The sequence below is a fragment of the Channa argus genome, chromosome 3, assembly GCF_033026475.1.
Source record: "Channa argus isolate prfri chromosome 3, Channa argus male v1.0, whole genome shotgun sequence".
NCBI classification, from domain to species: domain Eukaryota; kingdom Metazoa; phylum Chordata; class Actinopteri; order Anabantiformes; family Channidae; genus Channa; species Channa argus.
The window spans coordinates 12,324,274-12,345,639 of record NC_090199.1 but is presented as its reverse complement, the minus strand read 5'-3'; the positions used below and the strand labels follow the sequence as shown (position 1 = coordinate 12,345,639).

The 21,366-nt window shown below is 38.7% G+C and overlaps 2 protein-coding genes and 1 long non-coding RNA gene across 3 annotated transcripts; 2 read left to right on the top strand and 1 right to left on the bottom strand.

Moving 5' to 3' along the window:
• Positions 1-52: 52 nt before the first annotated feature.
• Positions 53-15,211, top strand: sgms2a (sphingomyelin synthase 2a). The gene is made up of 6 exons (XM_067496884.1): positions 53-628; positions 9,084-9,587; positions 10,737-10,854; positions 11,362-11,515; positions 12,389-12,555; positions 13,574-15,211. Exons 2-6 carry the CDS (start codon positions 9,139-9,141, stop codon positions 13,748-13,750), a joined length of 1,065 nt encoding a protein of 354 aa, XP_067352985.1. The 5' UTR covers positions 53-628; positions 9,084-9,138; the 3' UTR covers positions 13,751-15,211.
• LOC137123340 (uncharacterized) lies at positions 12,384-21,326 on the bottom strand. Its single transcript, XR_010913828.1, has 4 exons — positions 21,196-21,326; positions 20,410-20,449; positions 12,834-12,938; positions 12,384-12,524 (listed from the first exon to the last, which is right to left on the bottom strand). It is a non-coding gene; the product is annotated as an uncharacterized lncRNA (long non-coding RNA).
• cyp2u1 (cytochrome P450, family 2, subfamily U, polypeptide 1) lies at positions 16,032-20,052 on the top strand. Its single transcript, XM_067496883.1, has 5 exons — positions 16,032-16,585; positions 17,502-18,152; positions 18,777-18,938; positions 19,111-19,278; positions 19,467-20,052. Exons 1-5 carry the CDS (start codon positions 16,156-16,158, stop codon positions 19,646-19,648), a joined length of 1,593 nt encoding a protein of 530 aa, XP_067352984.1. The 5' UTR covers positions 16,032-16,155; the 3' UTR covers positions 19,649-20,052.
• Positions 21,327-21,366: the final 40 nt, after the last annotated feature.

Sequence of the window (21,366 nt, the reverse complement as noted above, 5' to 3'; positions counted from 1 at the left end):
TGGTCTAGTGTCAGTTTGGATTTGTTAGCGACTTTAAACAAAGCAAAAGGCCCAATGAAACAACAGATCTGAAGCCAGCGTTTATCCAGTGGAGGGTAGCTGCAAGGAAACCTCTAGTCCTCGCTTATAGTTGAAAAATTAGTGTACTGAAAATGAACTTTGTATTCTTACTGACATGGCTACATATATGTGAAATTACTTGAAACAATAGGAGGCTAAAATGCAAATACATGAAAATGCTAATTTATTTTCAAAAATGTTTACCTGATAAATATTTTGTGTCTTTATCCTAAATGCACAGCTACCCGCCAGTAAAAGAGCATGTTACTGCACCTAAGATGCACCTATTTTAACTGAATAGAGGGACAGGGCGATGCTTGTGCTGATTACAGGACACACTCTGAATTAATAGAGATGTAAAGCAGGAGGCTGGGTATAGAGGCTGGATGGATGTAGAGAATATGTGAAGGTTCTGGGAGGAGCGCTCCGTAAAAAACGAGTCCCACTGGTCTCTGCCGTAACGGCAGCAGTCCAGTCTGAGCAGAGCAGCGTCCAAACAGGGCGCAGCATCAGGGATTCAAGGAACTGCAACTACAGGAAGAGGCACTAGGAGGACGGAGCAAGGCAGGTAGGATGCTATAAACTGTGCAACATGTGATTTTAAATACGTCGTTTAAATCCATCTTCAGCTTGTATTCCTTCAGTGTGTAAGTTAGTGTTTAATACAGTAGATAAACTGTGGTGATGGAACTATGATGTGATGTTTTACAGGAAGGTAGGCCTTGCGCCAGAAAAAAAAAAAAAAAAAAAAATATATATATATATATATATATATATATATTATTTATTTATTTATTTATATGTATATGTATATATATATATATATATATATATATATATATATATATATATATATATATATATATAGAGAGAGAGAGAGAGAGAGAGAGTCATGAGCATCATAATTATAACTAACATGACTATATATTTGTATGTTTATGGTATGGTGGGGATGATGTCATAAGGATAGCTGTTTGGATCAGATGACCAGCAGATGTTAAAAGCCAAGTTATCAGAGCTCTAAAAGTTTTGAAAGCAAATTAAAACCATATATCAGTACACAGGCTCTGTATTTCTGTGCTCAGTACACAGATGAGTCCATGCTTGATTAATAATCCACTTGTCAGTTCCCAAATGCAAATAGCTTTGAATAAAAAGGAGAGAGCTTAATTACAGGACATGCAATGACCTGCTGCCCCACCCAGTAGCCTCTTATGGAACATGGTGTTTAACACAGTGTGTGGGGCCACTGTGCTACACCCCAAAAGCAAACTTCTAAACCATCCGCACCACACACATAACATGTGACAGACTGCTGCCCTGTAATATATGGGAGGCATGGGAGACACCCAGTCCTAAGCCTGACTTTACTGCTAAGATTAATCCCACATGTGGTTATAGCACCGACAAAAGTAGGGATGCCTCAGTGCACAGTGTGACCAATTTGGCTTGTACATGTCTATTCAGAAAAAGAACAAAATTTATTAGTTGTCTCTGCAAAGAATATGTATTTTTTGTTGTTGTCATGAATGGCTTTGGATTGCATTATCCACTACTGCTTGTGATATTTCCTTTTTATAGTTCTACATGCATATGGTATTTCTTAACTATATTTCAGAAGTAACCTTGTACAGTATATTTCCCTCCAAAACCTTAAGTTGACAGTTTTACCTTAACGATTGAGAGAATGGGTAAATACCTGACCGTATAATATGATGGATTGCATTAAAAATTAACTAATTTTCATTGCATGTAAATAAGACTTTTTTCACATGTTCGAAGCAGGATTCCTACTTTTAATTGACTATTTTTGATATTAAATAATTGCTGCTTAATAGCTTCAACTTAAGTAAAGAATCAGAAGTTCTTAAATCACCACTGTCACAGTGCAAAAGCACACCTTTTGTCATTTCTCAAAGCACAAATAATCCTTTCATCAGAAAACTTCACTGATATTGAATCAGTTACTTAATGGAAATGAAAGAATACAATACAATATCTTAAACATGCAGTATAGTTCTGAACATGCAGTTTCAAGGGTGGGTTTTTAGCAATTTAGAGTCAACTCCTCTCTGTAGAGTCACCAGTTCATACAGGGCTGGGTCACCTCTGGTGTGACTTATTTTTAACCCTCCCTTTCATGAAGACAATCCACATGATGTGAAGAAGAAAATGAGTGGACAGCCATACTAGCATGTTATTATGAAGGCCCCAAAATGGAGTCAAAGCCCTGGTAAAATACAGCCTTCAAGGCAAGTGGGTGGCTTCTCCTGAAATAGCTTGGGTGAGTGGAGGCAGCCAAGTTATCCATTACGAACTGTGACCATGTGGAATAGGCTTTTTCGCCAGTTTTCCATCACCATCCATGTCACAGATTGGGTATCAGGTTTTAATGACCCAAGTAAGGAGACAGCAAGAGGAGGTTTCAAAGTAAAAGAGGTTTATTATAGGGAATTGGGAATTAAAACAGAAAAATCGCTCCACTAGTAAGGCAGGAAAATACAAGCAGTAAACGGCAATACACTAAACCAAAAAAGGTGCGTATACACTAAAAGGCAGAATCCAGACTAGACAAACTAAAGGATGTGCACATACAGGGACTGGACGGAAGAGTAAAGGGATAAACAAGGATAAACTAATAATCAAATAGAGTGTAAAATGGAGGCAGCTAAACAGTGACCAGAAAATAACCAAACCTCGGACCAAAAACAGTAGAGACAGAGTCCAACAGGGGGAACAATCCAGAAGCTTGTTATCCAAGAGTAGACAACAGAAAATGCAACAACAAACTGACAGGCAACTGTGGGGAAAGCCAGGTTAAGTAGACAGGGGCACAGGTCAATATAATCAGGGCTGATGAGGGGTAGTAGAGACAGCTGACAGACAAGAGGTAGGCTGAGGGGCTACAAAATAAAAGCTTGGAACAGGAACTGAAGCTGAGGGAAATGGGGACAAACTAATCTAAGGAACCAGGATTGTGACGACCCATCCCTTTGTAGCACCGGGTGGTCAGGCTGATGAGAAAATATTGTGTACTGTACTCTAGAAAGGAGACAATTTAAAGTTAGTCTAATAGAGACACTCTGCTGTGTACAGCACAGTGCAGTCTCACAGTGGAAACTGGTAAATAAATACAGTATGTTCCAATATAGAACATAAACACTCAGGTTTTCTAAAGGGAAACTCCTCTTTAACCCAGAATAAGTAACACGCCTCTCCAACAGCTTGGACTGCTAAGTCAATATTTACAATAACAGCATCCTCTGTAACTAAAAATCAGAACAGGAACACTCAAAGACACTCTTCCTAACATATGACTTTATGTGGGTGCTGAGTTTATACAAGGTTTCTGGATTTCACACCAGAGACCAATTTTGTATTCCATATTCTAGTCAAGGCTGGTTTCTGTTAATCACAATTCAATCTCTACTTTTTATCTTTATTCAAAGCTTTCTACCTTATCCCTTTTTGCATATGGTCGCTTTAAATTTTCCTTAATACCTATTTTAAGCCAACAAGATTCCAAACTATGCTAGTAATTAAATTGTAACAAAAAGTGAGCAACAAAAAGTTTCCACTTGCCCCAACCATTCAAGGCAGATGGACGCCTAGGGCTTGCTCAAGGGGGATTTGGTGGGTTTTCTCTACATATATAGCCTTGACTATAATAATGTATATAATGTATAATGTAAAGTGCCTTGAGATAAATTTGTTTTGAATTGGCGCTATATAAATAAAGTGGAACTGAATTGAATTATAACAGCTAATGACTTTACATAGCAACACATTGTCTCCATGATGACTAAGAAAACAGGATCAATTGATGATGACAGTGCAGTACAGTGGGTGGCACTGTTTAACTCTTTAAGTCTTTTTGAAAGCTTCATTTTTTTCAGAAAGTTCCAAACATGTCCAATCCAGTGGACTACATGCGCCCTGAGCACTCTACATAAAACAGTATGAACTTAATGTACAAATGAATTAAATTAAATTATGAATTAAATAATTATTTAATAAATAATGAAAAAATGAACTATTATTTATTTTTGTGAGGTGAAAAAGTGAAAAAATTTTAACACTGTATATGTCTGAATAAGAAAACAACTGCCACAACTGTGAAGCATCCAGCGCACAGTGGCACACTGTCTTCCACGTGCATGCAGCATCATGGCATTCATCTGGGTGAGTCTGGGTGAGTCTGGGTCATCCAGTGATTTTCTGTGCCAAACCAGACCTCACAGGGTGCTTTGGTGACTGCTCTGTAGTTTACAGGTGGTGGGGTCCCACTGGGTCTTCCTCCTTTGCTTTGCTGGAGGGAACCAGCATTTATCAGTGCACGAGCTACAGAAGCTTTGAAGAGGAGATTTATCTTTTCCAATCCCGACATCAGGTAGAGGCCTCAGGCATTTACAATGGTAACATCCAAAAAGTGAAAAAACACTCAGATGTGCCACGACTTGTTCCTGCATCTGTGGTGATACATTGCCACACATTGGTCAAGATCAACCCCACCCATGTGTTGATTGTAAAAGGCTTCAGAGAAGGGTCTTTGGATCCTGACTAACATTTTGCCTGCATGGTGCATCTGTTGGTGACACCTTCAGGGCACTGGCCAGCACAGGACAAGGCCATGTGGATGATTGAACTGTCAAGCCAACGTCTGACAGTGATGTCTGTATTATTGCTGAAAACAGAGCAAGCCCCTCTGCCCTTTTCTTTCAGTTGTTTTTCACTCTTGAGTTTCTGATGTGCCCCCTTCAGCCACAAACACCTGTGCCATATATGCACAAGGCATATATGGCACAGGTGTTTGTGGTGTTTGTGCTTGTGGTCTTTGTGCTTTACCTCATCCTAAAGGAACATCACTAGATCTCCAGCCTACTTGCACAGCCCTGGTACACTTCAAATCAATATATATAGCCTCAGGCCCCTGCTGTCACCCACACTTCCACTCCCCAGGGTTTGGGCTTTTTGGTATTTATGGACAGTAAGCCTTTGAAGGGAATTATTTGCTCATCAATTGACTGACATTCCTCAGGGTCTGCTGCTGCCTTGAATGTTTCCTGAAGTGCACTTAACACTGGTCTTATTTTGAAGAGCCTATCAATGTTTGCTGACTGGTAAGTATAGTTATCCACAAAGTGCAGGTAACTCAGGACTTGCACATATCTGTTTACAGACATGGCATTTGCAGGTATTTCGAGATGAAGGGCATCCTCAATAGACCAGTACATTGGTGCCCTAGGATACCGAATGTACCTCATGACCATGTTGATCCCTAAAATAATTTCTTCGCTTGTCACTTCCAGATTTTAGCATACAAGAGCATACAAGTTGGTGTTTTGCACCATATCATCAATGAGATCTACAGGAAACAGATGCCTAAAGAAATCTATAGGATCTCATCCCTCAACATTCACACCAGTGAATGGCAAGTCTCTGTCAAAGTTTTATCTCGGAATTTCCAGACATTTTGCAGGCTTGAGTGCAGCCATCTTCCACACATCTTCCACAGCTCCTTCATCATGCTGACCTCCCTCTGCATCCTGGCCTTCATCATCGTGACTGTCTCTGTGCATCCTGATTGTCTGCATCTCCATCATCATCAGCTCTTATCTCTCTATTTCCTGGACTATTCTATAGGCTTCCCTATTTTTTGCTGCACTTGCGGTCTGCAAAATATGGCAAAATAGTAATTGTGCCTCACACAACCTAAAGCTAATTTGCAGAGAACTGTAGATTTTTCAATGAATACCATAAAAATATAGTAAATATACACTGACTTACAACGAAAAAAGTCACAAGAAAAGGTTAAGCAATTGTTGGAATGTGTTGGAAATATACTTGTGATGCATGATGTCCACTTCATTAACACATGGCTAATTGTAATTTACTACTTACACTATATTGCCAAAAGTAGTCGCTCACCTGCCTTTAGACCCATATGAACTTTAGTGACAACCCATTCTTAATCCATAGGGTTTATTATCACGTCGGCCCACCCTTTGCAGCTATAACAGCTTCAACTCTTCTGGGAAGGCTTTCCACGAAGTTTAGGAGTGTGTTTATGAAATACGTAATACACAGTGCTCGCAGTCTTCACTCTAATTCATCCCAAAGGTGTTCTTTCGGGTTGAGGTCAGGACTCTGTGCAGGCCAGTCAAGTTCTTCTACACCAAACTCACTCATCCATGTCTTTATGGACCTTGCTTTGTGCACCTGAATTCATTCATTTGGATGGGTGAGCCAATACTTTTGGCAATATAGTGTATTTGAAAAAAGTTTTTCGAAAATACAAGAATATCCTCTATGGTGTAGTGCAGCAAAGAGCACTCTATTGGCTGATATGCAGTTCCACCAAAGCAACCATTGCATGTAGTAGAAAATTACTTTCAAATAGCTGTTCACTGCATTGACCATTATGCAGCGGAGGTTGTAAGTAGATGCTGATTTTTATTATTTGTCAAACTTGACCAGCGATCTTTCTCTGAATGTTTATAGATAGGCTAATATAATTTATATGTAGAAGTTTTGGAAGGCAATGGGAACAATGTGAGTGTTACCAGTATGCAGTGGTGATTGTAGAGTCTGTTGGGGAAAAGTAAAATAAATTACATACCACAGCACACTGCACATAGCACAATAACTTATAGTATTACACTGTAGTGATTTGTAATACACTTGTCCAAATTTCTTTGCATGTAAAACTTAACATAAGTTGACAGTTAGGACAGTTAGTCCAGCTTAGTTGCACACTTTAATCAGTTTACTACAGAAAAAAGTATTGTCAGAGTTAGCTAATTATTTGTAGCCTGCTAGCTAAGCTAACAAGTTGGCTACTGGTGACTCCAGCAAAGCTGAACACATTAGGCTGCTCTTAGCAGTAGGGAGCCCCTGAGGGCTGACAAAGGGACCCCAAGAGGACACTGGCACTGCCAAAAGAGCCAGAGAGTCCTAACAGTAGGGGTCCTCGCAGTGTGGTCTGCGATCGGTAGCGTCATTGGAAACTTTGCACACAGCCATTGCTGTACATAAGTTAACTTTTGTCAGCCCTCTGGAGATCTCTACTGGCATGGGGCCGCAAGCAGCTGCCTGCTTGCATGGAGTGCCTCTGCCAGAAGGGGTTTATGAACAAAAAATACAAGTTCATACAAGTTGGAAATCACATTTTTTCTAATACATAAATAAACTGTCTTTGAATATAGGGATGGAAACTGTGATCAAAAGAATATCCCCACTGGCACTGTCATAGTGCCTCGTTCTTCACTGTCTGTGAAGCAACAGGGGTTGTCCCAATATTTTATTATCGTTATCATAGTCTGCCTCACCACTGTTTACTATTGTAGAGAAGTTTTAGAAATATACAAATCGGGTTGTTTATCTACTCCGGTTTCCTCCCATAGTCCCAAAACCTCCATGTTAGGTTAATTGGTGACTCTAATGTCCCTATAAGTGAGAATGTTAATGTGAATGGATTTCTATCTGTGTATGTGTCTCTGTGTTGGCCCTTACAGACTGGTGTGCCTTGCCTCTCACCCAATGACAACCCAATGACCCCCCTCCTCGTAACCCTAAACAGCATTAGCATTTATACAGAATGGATGGATGTTTTTATGTAGAAACTAAAAGAAGTTCGCATTTTCAGGCTTTTACACTCATAATGTGAATGTTCTGCTGCACAAACAACAGATTAACTAACATATTAATGTCATTGCTATAGGCTTATAACTAACTCCAGAGTTGCAACATAATCTCACTGAAAATATAAGGGGAATGACAGTGTAACTGGATTGTACTGATGGTCTGCTCTTGTTGATCTTAATTCCTTTCTTGGTTGGTATAATACATCTTATGAACCTGTATTTCTATCAGACTTTGTGCTTTGTAGCGATCCATCAGCTCCACAATAGAGGTAACATTGAGTTACTGTGAGCCTTTTTCCATTGTAATAATATTTTCCAAAAAATTGATTCTGAGGAAACTGATACTTTTAAGAGCTCTCTGTGTCCAGGGAAACTCTAGTTCTATCCCATTGTTTGACTGAGTAGCAGGTTTCTTTCCAAAGTAAACATACCATTCTGTATATATCCCACATGACATTTATTAAGATGCATTTCAGAGCAATATCCTCAAATCCATTAATGGAGCTTTTAGATGTGAAAGAACGAAAAAGATAATTGCAGCAGTCTCTCAAGTCATTAACTGGAAAGAGCTCAACAACAAACATTGCCGTGGCTCATCTCCACCTTTGTCTTTTATCTTTAATCTCAACAATCCATTCATGAATAAATACAATACAATGAAATTAAATCAAATTAAATAATGTGTATTGTAGTTTTCTTTTGTCTAGGTTTTGACCATATCACAGGATCATCTTCAGATACTATAAAAAAAAGTATTTGGAAAAAATGCCATTACCTGACCTAACTGTAGAGAAAAGTGTCATAATACAGCTACAAAATAGACCATGGTGGCATTAAGATTGTTTTATCAGGTGAACAAAATGAACTTTTGTTTTCATCTAGTTTAGTTTAGATTAGTTCACTCGAGCTACTTTTGCATTTACACAACTCAGACCCTTTAAATTTCTATAAAACCACTGGACTGACTATAGCAGCTGCTTTTTGACGACAAAACCACAGCAGTTTGACAGAGAGACTTTGGAACACCCAAAGCAAGAGTCCAAACAGAAAACTGTCTGAGTGGTTCTGGTGGCTATCCATGGAAAGGAAAATGCAACTCACAGTGCAACTCACAAAACCACATCAGGAATAGCTGACTATTATGCACAAAAATAGCTTTTCAGTCTGAAATAAATTATTTAAATTATGTTGAATTAAGAACTTTGCATCACTAAAAACTCAATGACTTGCTTTGTGGTTATCTCCTCCCCACTTTTCCTCATGGTGACTTGACATCCTAAATGCAACCAAGTAGCAGCAGCAAGCAGCTTGCTTCTGTCTTGCACAGATGGCATTATTATAAACAGTCAGTTTCCAACCTGTTGTTTTCTCTCACTGCAGCTTAAAAGCTTCAATCCAGAGGAGCAGCTCTTGTGGGTGGACTGTGCACGCACCCATGGCATCACAGGAGCTTGTGGATGCAACAGACTCTGCCAGTAATAATCTGAACCCAGGAATGGAGGATGGCGCTGTACCCAGCACCGGTAAAAGCTGTCCTGTTCATGCCTCTACCAACGAGGATACAAAGAGGGGCTTTCGGAAAAGCATAGGGAGACATAATGACTATGTGAAGATTTCTGTACCAGAGTCCAAAGTCAATCGTCTGCCCATGGAGTGGTGGAAGACTTTAATAGCCTTCTTTTATGCTGGTTTCAACTTGGTCCTGACCACAGTCGTCATCACCGTAGTTCACGAGAGAGTCCCACCCAAAGAAAGCAGCCCACCTCTTCCTGATAAATTTTTCGACTATGTTGACAGGGTCAAGTGGGCATTTACAGTGACAGAGATAAATGGAATGGTACTGCTGGCCGTTTGGATAATCCAGTTGTTCTTCTTCAGATACAAGTAAGAAGCAAGTGGTTTTCTCTCAGCTTAAATGATAAGTTTAAGAGTAATTTTTAATTTCACTGGAGAAAAAGTTTTTCAGGCGACAGCTTTTTCTTTTTGCATTGCACAGTGAAATTGTTTACTGTTTTGGGACGTGTGGTGTAACATCTCCATAGTCTGTATGTATATCTTCCCTATACTCCTTTTTAAATGTGCTGTTGAGGCTGCCACTATTGAAGTTGTACACCCTCAGCCCTTAAGCCCTATTCAATCAGGCAATCGTGTGGTAGGAGTGCAAAGCATAAAATTGTTTGCGTCAATCATCAAAGTGTTGAAATGTGCTCTCCATGACTCTGACAGGGCTGTGGTTGTTTGTGCCAGACAGCCTGGTTTGAGTATTTCTGAAACTGCTGATTTACTGACATGTTTCACATTTTTGTAGTTTACTCAGAATGGTGCAAAATGCTAAAAACACCCAGTGACAATGATAGCTCTGCAGATGGAAATGCTTTGTTGATGACAAAGATTAAAGTTGAAAGGTCTGACGGGTTTGACCTAATCTGAACTTCAGTTTCAGAAAGTTATAATAACTAATATACCACTGTTTCTAATTGTGATAAGCAGAAAAGCATCTCACTATGCAACAACTTAAACCTTGAGATGAATAAGCAACAGCGGACCAAGTTCTGTCCGACTCCTGTGAGCCAAGAACAGCAATCTCAAGCAGTGGCCAAACAACTAAACCTGGGAAGGTTGTCTCGGTACAATTTAAGTCCCTTTATAGCAGTCAGTCAAGGTTTATTATCACAGTCAACTATGACTGACCATTGATGTTTATCGTGCAATTTGACATCATACCAAATTTGGCCATTTTCCTGTGCAAAGCTGCAGAAAAAAACCCTCACAATCAAATTTGCCAAGCCATACAATATTTTTAACCCTGTCACAGCATATTTGGTAGGGTTTAATGCTGTAATTATGTGGTCTGACCAATAAAACTCAGTTTGAATCATTAAATTGAAGCCCTTCAAAAACATGACTCATCACACTGTTTAAATGTCTTCAGGTTCTCCACTTTAATAATGCATAACCAGTGGACCACATTATACAGTATGTGGATTCCCATGATTATGGATTTTATTCTATTCTATATTACTCTACTTTCAGGTCAATAGCGAGCCGGCGGTTCTTCTTTCTTATTGGCACCCTGTACTTGTATCGTTGTGTCACTATGTACATCACCACCCTGCCTGTACCTGGCATGCATATGACCTGTGCTCCTAAGGTGAGTGAACACAAAAATCAGAGTGAGGATCAGCTGTCATTGTTGTCAGCTTATGTACCCTCTGGGAATCGTCCTGCTCAGCCACACAAGAGAGGAAGCTATAAAAAAGTGATTTCGACTTTTGACTGCCTCAGGACACCAACAATATTGAGGTGCATCAGAATTTGATCAAAAACATGTGCTCCTGGCTGATGTTTGCTGGGTTGTGTGGTGCAAAATGATCAGAGGTTGGACAGTTTAGTCATGTTGTTCTGAAGAAATTGAAACAAATTGAATAAAAGCCTTGCTTGTAAGTTATGAGTTATTGTTTTTATCTTTGCTTTTCTTTCTTTTCTTTAATGGCTTTCTTTGTTTTAAAGAAGTTAGATAAAAAGGCTGCTTGTATATGAAGCGATAGCCAGCAACCACACAAACACACACACACACACAAACAAACACACACAGTTGAATAGTTGGCCAGACAAAACAAACTATTTAAACATGTTATGTTTTTTTTATTTCTATCAGCTACACGGAGACTCCCAGGCAAAAATCCAGCGAATTCTGCGACTGATTTCAGGTGGAGGTCTTTCCATTACAAATTCGCATCTCTTGTGTGGGGATTTCCTGTACAGTGGACACACTGTGATGCTCACCCTCACCTATCTGTTTATCAAAGAATGTGAGTACTCAAAGCACCGCTTGTTCAATTGCTCGTAAGGAATATATCATCTATATCCATCCTCATCATCCAACAAAGTTCTGTAGCTGTATTTTACATAAGTGCTGTACACATGGAGGTTTTGGGGAATAGTAGGGTACAAAGTAATGTGTTGTCACTATAACATATTTACCTTTAAAATACAAATTATTTGTATTTATTTTTTTTTGATTGACTGCAGAGATTTCAAGATATATTTATATTTCATATTTTGTAAAGCTGTATATTAGCTGGAAGGGCACTAAGCTAAGGCAATCTACAGCTGTCCTGCAATTAATTGTAACTTCAGGAATGTTACCATGTTCAGTTTTTCAGTCATTTGTAGAGGTGTTCAACTTTATTGTCACTTTGAAGCCTGTAATTTCTGGTGCATGACATTTATATCAAAGAGGGTAGAATATAGAAAACACCTCAAAGCACGATGCAGGACTGTTCAGTACAGTAGTGTACAGTAGTCTTCAGAATGACCATAAAGTTGAATCAACGCCACTGTCGAATAGTTTTAACAAAAACTAAACATTATAAACTTGTAGGGTTTTGACACTCCACACATATATTTTTTACACTGTATTTTGTCCCGAGACCCCATACAGAAAAATACACAGTCCACATTATAAAACTTTCTGAAAATGCAAAAGTGTATGTTTTAGTTTTCCCCCAACATTTTACTTGTAGCCTTATTTGTATGTGTTGCAAACAATTTTTCTATCACACATTTCACTCAAATGCCTTTTAATGACAGTGGACACATGGAAAAAGACCACATGGAACAAACCACACATGGATGGTGTCATAAAGATCATCAACACTCTATTTCCTCTCTTCTCTCTTAAGACTCTCCGCGGTCGTTTTGGTGGTACCATCTGATGTGCTGGCTGCTCAGTGCCGTAGGCGTGGTGTGCATCTTGGTGGCACACGAGCACTACAGTGTGGATGTGGTCGTGGCCTATTTCATCACCTCCCGCCTTTTCTGGTGGTACCACACCATGGCAAATTTACAGGTATGAACACAGAGCCCAACATTAGGTGGCTGTGATGTGTGAATTTGTTTCATGTGCATGTGGCATGCGTGTTAGAGTCAAAGAGATAAATGAGAGCTTTCAAAGCTGAGGACTCCTCTTTTATTGAATGTTGTTACATATAAATTATGTGTGGATGACATTATGGGGACACATAGCTGTATATTGTTCGAGAGTTTTTAAAGCTAACAGTTATGTGCCAACAATGTAATTTATTGGTATTTTTTATGCCATTTATGGAAATTATCTATAGTACTCACGGGGGCAGCTGTAGCTCAGTTGGTAAGGCAGTCATTCCCATCCCCAGATGTGCAGCGTTGGTCCAAGGCCGGTAGAAATTGGGGAGGGTTGTGTCAGGAAGGACCCTGTACTCACGGGATAAGCCAAAAGGGAAAAAAGAAATTAAAAATTAAGTAAGTAATCACATGTTTAGAGTGGCAGAATTGTCTGCATCACTCCATCTATTGGCAAAACTGTAAATAGACATTTATTAAGTGGTGGCACCAATGTTAAATTATCTTTCAGACTTAATGTGCTTAAATTTGGAATGAAAAAGAGAAAAATATAACTTTGCCCATTGAGTTTAGTGCAAGTAGAAAGTTTTTTTCAGCCTCCACTCAGTCTATGTAAAAATAAAATTTCTTTTTAAAATATATATATATATCTGTCCATCACAGCTCATAAAAACACTGTGGAAATGAAAAGTGGGAATTCTGTAAAAAAACAAAAGAAGTGTTTATATGCTTGTCCTTGTTGTATGGCTACTAAAAATACTGTCCTTGGCACCCAAGTACTGATGCACTGACACCACTGAAAACTCTGACAATAGCAATTGTACAAAAAGCTACTTTTAAATTAAATAACCAAATCATTTTAACATCAAACTGAAATCCCATCCCACATCACGTTTTAAAAATTGAATTATGCTTAAATTTTATTTAAGCATAATTCATTTAAACTGTATTTTTTAAAGGATTTTTTTTCCTTTTTTTCTTGACAGACTCTGAAATGCTCGCCCAACAACTACCTCACCAACACCTGGTGGAACCCACTGTTTAACTTTCTGGAGAGGAACGTCCAAACCGCGGTACCGTGTTCGTACAGTTGGCCCATTACATGGCCTCCCGCCTGCCTTAAGAACCCCTGCAAGAAGTATTCAATGGTACAGAGCCCGTGAAAGGAGTGACGTCACACTACCCCAGCAGTGTTACCTGATAATCTACTGAAATGTTATTTATTCATTCAGTCATGTCTGCTGGACAGGAGCATAATGGTGCAAAATGCATAGTTAAGAATAGTTTTTAAAATAGTTTTTAAATGTTGTAGCTAAAATGTGCCTAGATGCATGGAGGAAATATGAGAAAACAGGCCCCTGAGCACAGATAGACAAATGGCCCTGAACTTCTGACAGAGACATAGATTGGTCATTTCATTTGTACTTGTTGTGCTTATTTTTTGGTCATTTTGTGTCTATTTGTGGTCATCATGTGTCTCTTTTTGATGATGTTTCAGGAGCTCCCTGAGCTCTTGGGCCCCTTGCGTGTGTCCACTCAGTAATCCATCCTTGCTTAAAAGAATAATCATATTGCCTCTGTGTATTCTTTGTCACTATAATTTATTTGTGAGGTAATGTCCTCGGATGTTTTTTTCATTCATTGTGTAAATGATATCAGCTCCTGGTGAATTCAGACATGAATGAACAGTTGGTTGCAAGCAAGATATGCAAGTTTGTTCTAGTTTTTGCAAGACTGGATCTGTTACCATAACTGTTTCATACTGTATGTATTGATGGGGTTTACCTCAATATGATATCAGTGTGCTCAAGTGCCTTATTGTGTTAAACATTTAGCAGGTGTAGCAGAACTGCCATTATAAGTCTTTTTTAATTATTATTATTCACTTTGTAGTAATTTCAGTAGCCTTAAGTGTGTATGTTCTAGCTCTAGTCTCAATACTTTACTATTGTATTAAAATTTAACCAAAGTAAGGCTTCAGTGTGTTATTTGAAATAATCAGTAAGTTTAGCATTATGCTACATTCTCTAACTGTTACATTCACAGTTTTTCACAAATGGTAAAATGCATTTAATGAAACTGGGATTCGCAACACCTTCTTAGCACTGCAGGGGTCTTCCTCTGCAAATGTGTTTATACTTTCCTTTTGATTTCACACCTTTTTTACACTATGTTTCAAAATAGTTGTTACAGATCATTCAGTAACTGTCAAACAAAAGGAAAACACATGTTTCCTGCTGATAGAAATTACTAACAAAATTATGAATTTATAATGTATATGTGTGCAACTCCCTACACAATATTGTTCAATCAGCAATCAGGCCATATCCATCCATAAAAGACAAAAGAAAGCCTTAAGTGCGATGTTGATGAGAACCTGTGGTCTAATTGACATAGAAAATAGACTAAATGTAAGACTCTGAGTATTTCAAATCTTTGATTTTTTTTATATTTCCACATATAAGATGTATTTTATGTCTTTTTATTTTTTGTAATTCATAATAGTATTTAGTATTTTTTCATTAGTATTTACAGCTTTTCTGTGTTTGAATAATATTTAGATTAAAGAATGAAATCTGACGCTGTACTGTAAAAATATTATAAGAAAGAACACAGTACATATGTTGTGCCATATTGAGTATCCTCATTAGTCTAGTCTAGATGCTTACTGTAGGTTAAAGGCTGCACACAGAAATGAATCGAATAAACCTTACTCCCTTTTACTGTATTTAAACAAACAATCTAAAAAACTGCAGGTTCATAGTACAGCAGGGTTTGGTGCAGTATTTATAGATGTATTTCATATTCGTTGTCCATTGTTGTTTTATTGTTGTTGTTTTTTGGGCATATTGTAACATTTTGCAAACCAAATGTTTCATTTTGGGCAGTGAGATTCTGTTTCATCCTGTATGTTGTCTATTGACTTGTGGACAGAAGTGTCTAAACAATTGATAAAAACTGTAGATTTTTTTTTTATTATTCTACAACCATATGATATTTCTATATGTTGTATGCCAGAAATTATTTTTATTCTTTGTTAATAATTCATATGATAAAGATTATAAACTCCAAGCCGCATGCTTATTTATGTAATGAAATGCCACAATTCGCATAAAGGGCAATAATGCAGTAACAGTAAAGCTCAGCATTTGTTCTGTAGGTTAAACCCTAGATTACAAAATTGTAAAATTTTGCATAAAATCTATTGACCATATAGAGGATCATGCGTTATCATGTACTTAAAAATAAACGTAAACATTTAATGTTGCAATCTCTGGATAAACCTGTTTATCCATCGTGTCTCAGTTTATGGCAGCAGGTCGTTGTCTCGCCTACTCTGCGAGACGGCCCAATCACAGCAGTCCACAGCTCTGTCAGCCAATAGGAAGCCAGGAAAGGAACAGACTTCTGTTGTTGTTGTTGTCCTAACCACTGGAACAGCATGTTCTTATTGGTTTAAACACCGGTTTCTCCGTATCGGCTTATAAACAATCGGAGGCGCGCTTCACGAGTAATTCTTAGAATGAGACAGTGTCAAGCAGCCAACTGAATTCACAGTCACTGTGACATGATGCTGTCGCTGTCGTGGCTGATAAATATTAGCAGCTCTGTGCTGTCACAAGTCAACATAATAGCATTAGTTGTATTCTTAGTGGCGTATTGTTTAGTTAGGTTGGATCACAAACGGAGGGCCTTCGCTAACATTCCTCCAGGCCCGACACCATGGCCGGTTGTCGGAAACTTCGGCGGCTACTTCATCCCTTCTTTCATCCAGAAGAGGTTTGGACAGGGCAGCGTCCGGGAAATGAAAACCGCTATGGACATTTTAACGAAGCTCGCCGAGCACCATGGAAACGTGTACAGCCTTTTTGTGGGGAATCAGTTGCTCGTCGTGCTCAATGGCTTTGATGTGGTCAAGGATGCCCTCTCAAACCATCCCGAGGTGTTTTCCGACAGACCTGAGATCCCTGCTGTCACCATCTTAACTAAACGCAAAGGTAAAACACAGGTTTCACTGTCTTTCAACCTTCTTTCTATAGCAGGTCATGTCGGAATCATACGATGGACGCACTCTAGACTTTATCTTGATAAAACTAGTACATCCCGAACAATGAGATTGTGTCATTGCCCTTGAGGATATAGTGTTGCAACCTTGTTGGAAGTTTGAATGTTTATATTGTTAGAGACACCTCACAGCTTTTGTTGTTTTGGCACACAACCTGGTAAATCCACCCGTTCTCCTATGCTGAAATACTATCTGTACCACTGTTACTGTTTACCAATTTACCATAATTAGTTTGCACAGAATATAAAAGAATCCGGATGTCTGAGAGCAAATATTTACTTTACTTAGGAGATTTGTATTGCTAATTAAATGGCGGATACGGGACACTTAAAAACTAAATAACTTTGACAAGTTCCCTTTTTAAGTTTGAAGAATTGTATGTTATGGTCTATCATGTGACCACCCTGGTTTTGCTGCAGTCTAGTATCTAGTCAGCTAGTTTAGGCACAAGTTATTGCAGGGCACTTAAAAAAGAACTCCATGAAACATAAGCATAATATAAAGTCATGTAAAGATAACAAAGCTTTTCAGTACTGTAGTAAATTAATAGCTCTGGATGCTGTAGTCTTATTGATGCCTTTCGCATTGCGCTTTAGCACATTTTCCCAAACAAATTTCCCCCAACTGTTTGCCCCACAGTGATCCTGGAGCCACTGGGGCTCCTGGTGATGTGAGGTTCTGGGGAAGTTGTTCGGTTGTTGATAATTAACTTACACTTATAACTCATAACCTACTACAGATGAACAAGTGTAACTGTGTAACTTTGTCTATAGAGGTAAGTATTAATAGAATTTTGGTGAATGATCTCTGCAATAAGTGAACCCTTTTCTGGTTTAATTGAACTTTAGGAATAGTGTTTGCACCTTATGGTCCAATATGGAGAAGGCAGCGGAAATTCTGCCACACCACGCTCCGAAACTTTGGCCTGGGGAAGTTGAGTATGGAACCTTGCATCCTAAAAGGACTGGGTACCATCAAAACAGAACTTCTAAGACTGAACGAGGAGTCCACAGGCGCTGGCGTGGACCTGGCCCCACTGATTAGCAATGCCGTGTCAAATGTCATCTGCTCGTTGATCCTGGGTCAGCGCTTCCATCATGAGGACCATGAGTTCTGCACGTTGCTGGGCCTGATGGCACGGGGATTGGAGATCTGCGTGAACAGCCCTGCGCTTCTTATTAACATCTTTCCACTGCTGTACCATTTGCCCTTCGGCGTCTTCAAGGAATTGAAACAGGTGGAAAGAGACATCACAGTGTTTCTGAAGAGGATTATTGCGAAGCACTGGGAAACCTTAGATCCTGGAAACCCAAGGGATCTTGCAGACATGTACTTTGTAGAGATATTGGAACAGCAAGCTGCTGGAGAGGTCGGCAGCAGCTTTACAGAAGATTATCTCTTTTATATAATAGGAGATCTCTTTATTGCTGGCACTGACACCACGACAAATTCAATTTTGTGGATTCTACTCTACATGGTCTTATACCCCGATATCCAAGGTAAAAGAAGTCAACTTCCCGATCAAATGTGTGTAGTGACATCCGTAATGATACATTAAAGAACAGTAATGGTGCTGTGATCTTATGTAGTTTTGTTAAAGTTATAAGCAATTGTATCTTTTTATTTACAGACAGTAAAATATGTCTGCTCTATTTTTTTTTGCCATTGTTTAATAAGTAAATTGCACAGGGTAGAAGAACACATACAACCAAATTTTTGTGGCAAGTTCATTTTCAATAATACAAATACAAGTTCATAAGATTGTAATGCTATTTAGTTTGAGACACTGTGAGAATGTGTTTTTAATGGGGAACCGAATGTGAAAAATGCCTTTAGGTTTATAAGAACCACATGCCTTGTTTTCTCCATTAACAGTAAACTCTTCTGGGGAAAAAAGGAATTGGAAATCTGCTGTGGGCAACCATGGCTCAAATGCTTCCTTTTGGCACTTCAAAATGCCTTATACATGCATTCAACAACCACTTCTCTAGCTGTTTCATAAATGCATTGATTGGTATGGTATATCATTGACTACTGCACGTCAGTACTTTGACATTATGTTGACTGTCCTAAGGCATGCCATGAAGACAGACTGAACAGTAATGATTTCTCATTTGTTTTAGACAGGGTCCAGGCAGAGATTGATGATGTTGTGGGCAGACATCGTGTCCCTTCTCTGTCTGATAAGGGAAGTCTGCCTTTTACTGAAGCCACCATCATGGAGGTGCAGAGACTGACTGTAGTGGTTCCTCTGGGCATTCCTCACATGGCCTCAGAGACAACAGGTGGTTTTCAACATCTAAGACAGCTCCGATTTTACTCAGTCTTTTTGTTACTGCTCAACAAGTCAGATATATTTGTATCTGATGGAAAAGTCTTTATAGCTGCATTTTGTAACATGGTTGATTTCTCATAATTTATTAAGCATTGGATTAGCTGAGGTCTTTTCTTTTCTAGAGTTCAGAGGGTACACTATCCCCAAAGGAACAGTTATTGTGCCCAACCTGTGGTCTGTCCACAGAGATCCCACTCTGTGGGACGATCCAGACACTTTCAACCCATCACGCTTCCTGGATAATGAGGGAAAGTTGCTCCGGAAAGAGTGCTTTATACCATTTGGGATTGGTAGGCCATTCTTTATTCTTATGATAGATAGATAGATAGATAGATAGATAGATAGATAGATAGATAGATAGATAGATAGATAGATAGATAGATACTTTCATCCTAATGGGAAATTCACAGGGGCTAAATAACCAAACTTTTATTTGGCATATACCAGGCACTAATGATTTCGTCCCTGTACTCCTCAGGTCGCAGGGTGTGCATGGGTGAACAGCTGGCAAAGATGGAGCTGTTCCTGACAATCACCAGCCTACTACATGCCTTCAAATTTAGAGTTCCAGAGGGAACGCCCACTCCTCCCCTACTTGGACGATTCGGCCTGACACTGGCACCCTGTCCATACACTGTGTGTGTGAGCACTCGAGGGTGAAAGAGAGTAAAAAGTTAATCAGCCGTCGAGAACTTTGAAACAAGGCAAGGGATGGTAGTATAGGTTCTCATGAAGAGTGTGATAAGATGCCATATATTATTTTTATTGAAATGTACAGTCTTTTGCTGCACATGTTATTTCATTAGCAGTTAATTTTTGTATTAGTCTTTTGATTATTAAAGCATTCTCATAAATCTTAAGCAGTAATGATGAATAGCAAACAGAAATTACCACAACAGAAGTGATGTCCTATGAGGTATTATATTTATTAAGATGTGATCTTAAACAGCTGTCCAACCTCACAATTACAAAGCTGGAAACAGCAAATGCTTTAATTTTTCACTTCATAATTAAGTAATAATTAGGTGCTATTACCATAATAATAAAACGTTTTTTTAATTGGGCAGTGGATTAATATTTTTCGCATTACACCAGATGCTATTTATTACAAGACACCTGCTGAATATTTGTATTGATATTTCCTTATTGTATTTATAATACATACCTCATCTAATTTTGCAGACTGACCAAATTGCAGTGGAGTAAAGTAAAAAGTACATTTAGATACAGCTTGATATACTTCCACTTATGTTGAGTTTTTTCATTTTTTAAACCATATACTTTGACAGAAGCAAATATTGTACTTTTACTCCACTGCCTTTATTTATTAGCTATTTTTCAGTTTTTTAATAACACATAATAGTACATTATTGAATTACCAATATTAAAATACAGTATTATAATAATAAGACTTTACTCACCCCTAATGTGAAATTCACACAGTCAAAGTCTTCATTACTCCTGCCACATGAACAGCATATATAAATAATTGAAACTTCCAACAAATTACTTAACATGAACATTAGATTCTAAACATATGATCATTAAAATAGTGAATAAGGTTATCAGAGCAAGCTGCATCTTTACCACCAGTAACATTAAAATGATGGACACAATGAACTGTAATTATACAAACATTATCATTATAATCAATTTAGTTTCGGCTTATCCCATGTGTTCAGGGTCTCCACAGCGGATCAGTGTCCGTATGTTGATTTGGCACAGTTTTTACACCGGATGCCCTTCCTGACGCAACCCTCCCCAATTTCTACCGGGCTTGGACCGGCACTGCACAGCTGGGGAGGGGAATGGGCTGTTAGGGGTTTAGTGTCTTGCCCAGAGACACTTCGACATATAGCCAGGGCTGGGGATCAAACCACTGGCTCACTTGGTAAGGCAGTTGTCCATGGACAACTGCCTTACCAAGTGTTGTCCATGGACAACTGCCTCACCAAGTGAGCTACAGCTGCCCCACATTATAATAATTTTACATACAAAGCCATATTAGTTTAGGTACTAAGCATTTGTAAACCAAAACCTTTGCATTTAAGTATCACTTTAAATGCAGGACTTTTACCTGTGTATATATACATTTTTGTATTGATACTTTTACTTAAGTAACTGATCTGAGTACTTCTACTGAGTACACTGAGTAGAAAAGTAAAAACTACTAAAAACTGTAGGAAAAGTACAAAGCTCAAACATACCGTTATTTGCCACGAGGCAGAAGCCGTTCTTCCAACTTTTATAACCTGGGGTGAAATGTGATTTAATAGGTTCAGAGAACATTTACAACTGGAAGTGTTTAGCATAGTTTTATTTAACCCGGAAGTTCTTGCTTCACTCGAATTCTTCGGCTCTTGGCGCTTTCACTTTGC

Coding starts and splice junctions, on each gene's coding strand:
- cyp2u1 (XM_067496883.1), top strand. CDS start 16,156: ATGATGCTGTCGCTGTCGTGGCTGATAAATATTAGCAGCTCTGTGCTG. Junction 18,939..19,110: donor CATGGCCTCAGAGACAACAG/GTGGTTTTCAAC, acceptor TTTCTTTTCTAG/AGTTCAGAGGGTACACTATC. Junction 19,279..19,466: donor CTTTATACCATTTGGGATTG/GTAGGCCATTCT, acceptor TGTACTCCTCAG/GTCGCAGGGTGTGCATGGGT.
- sgms2a (XM_067496884.1), top strand. CDS start 9,139: ATGGCATCACAGGAGCTTGTGGATGCAACAGACTCTGCCAGTAATAAT. Junction 9,588..10,736: donor TTGTTCTTCTTCAGATACAA/GTAAGAAGCAAG, acceptor CTCTACTTTCAG/GTCAATAGCGAGCCGGCGGT. Junction 12,556..13,573: donor ACACCATGGCAAATTTACAG/GTATGAACACAG, acceptor TTTTCTTGACAG/ACTCTGAAATGCTCGCCCAA.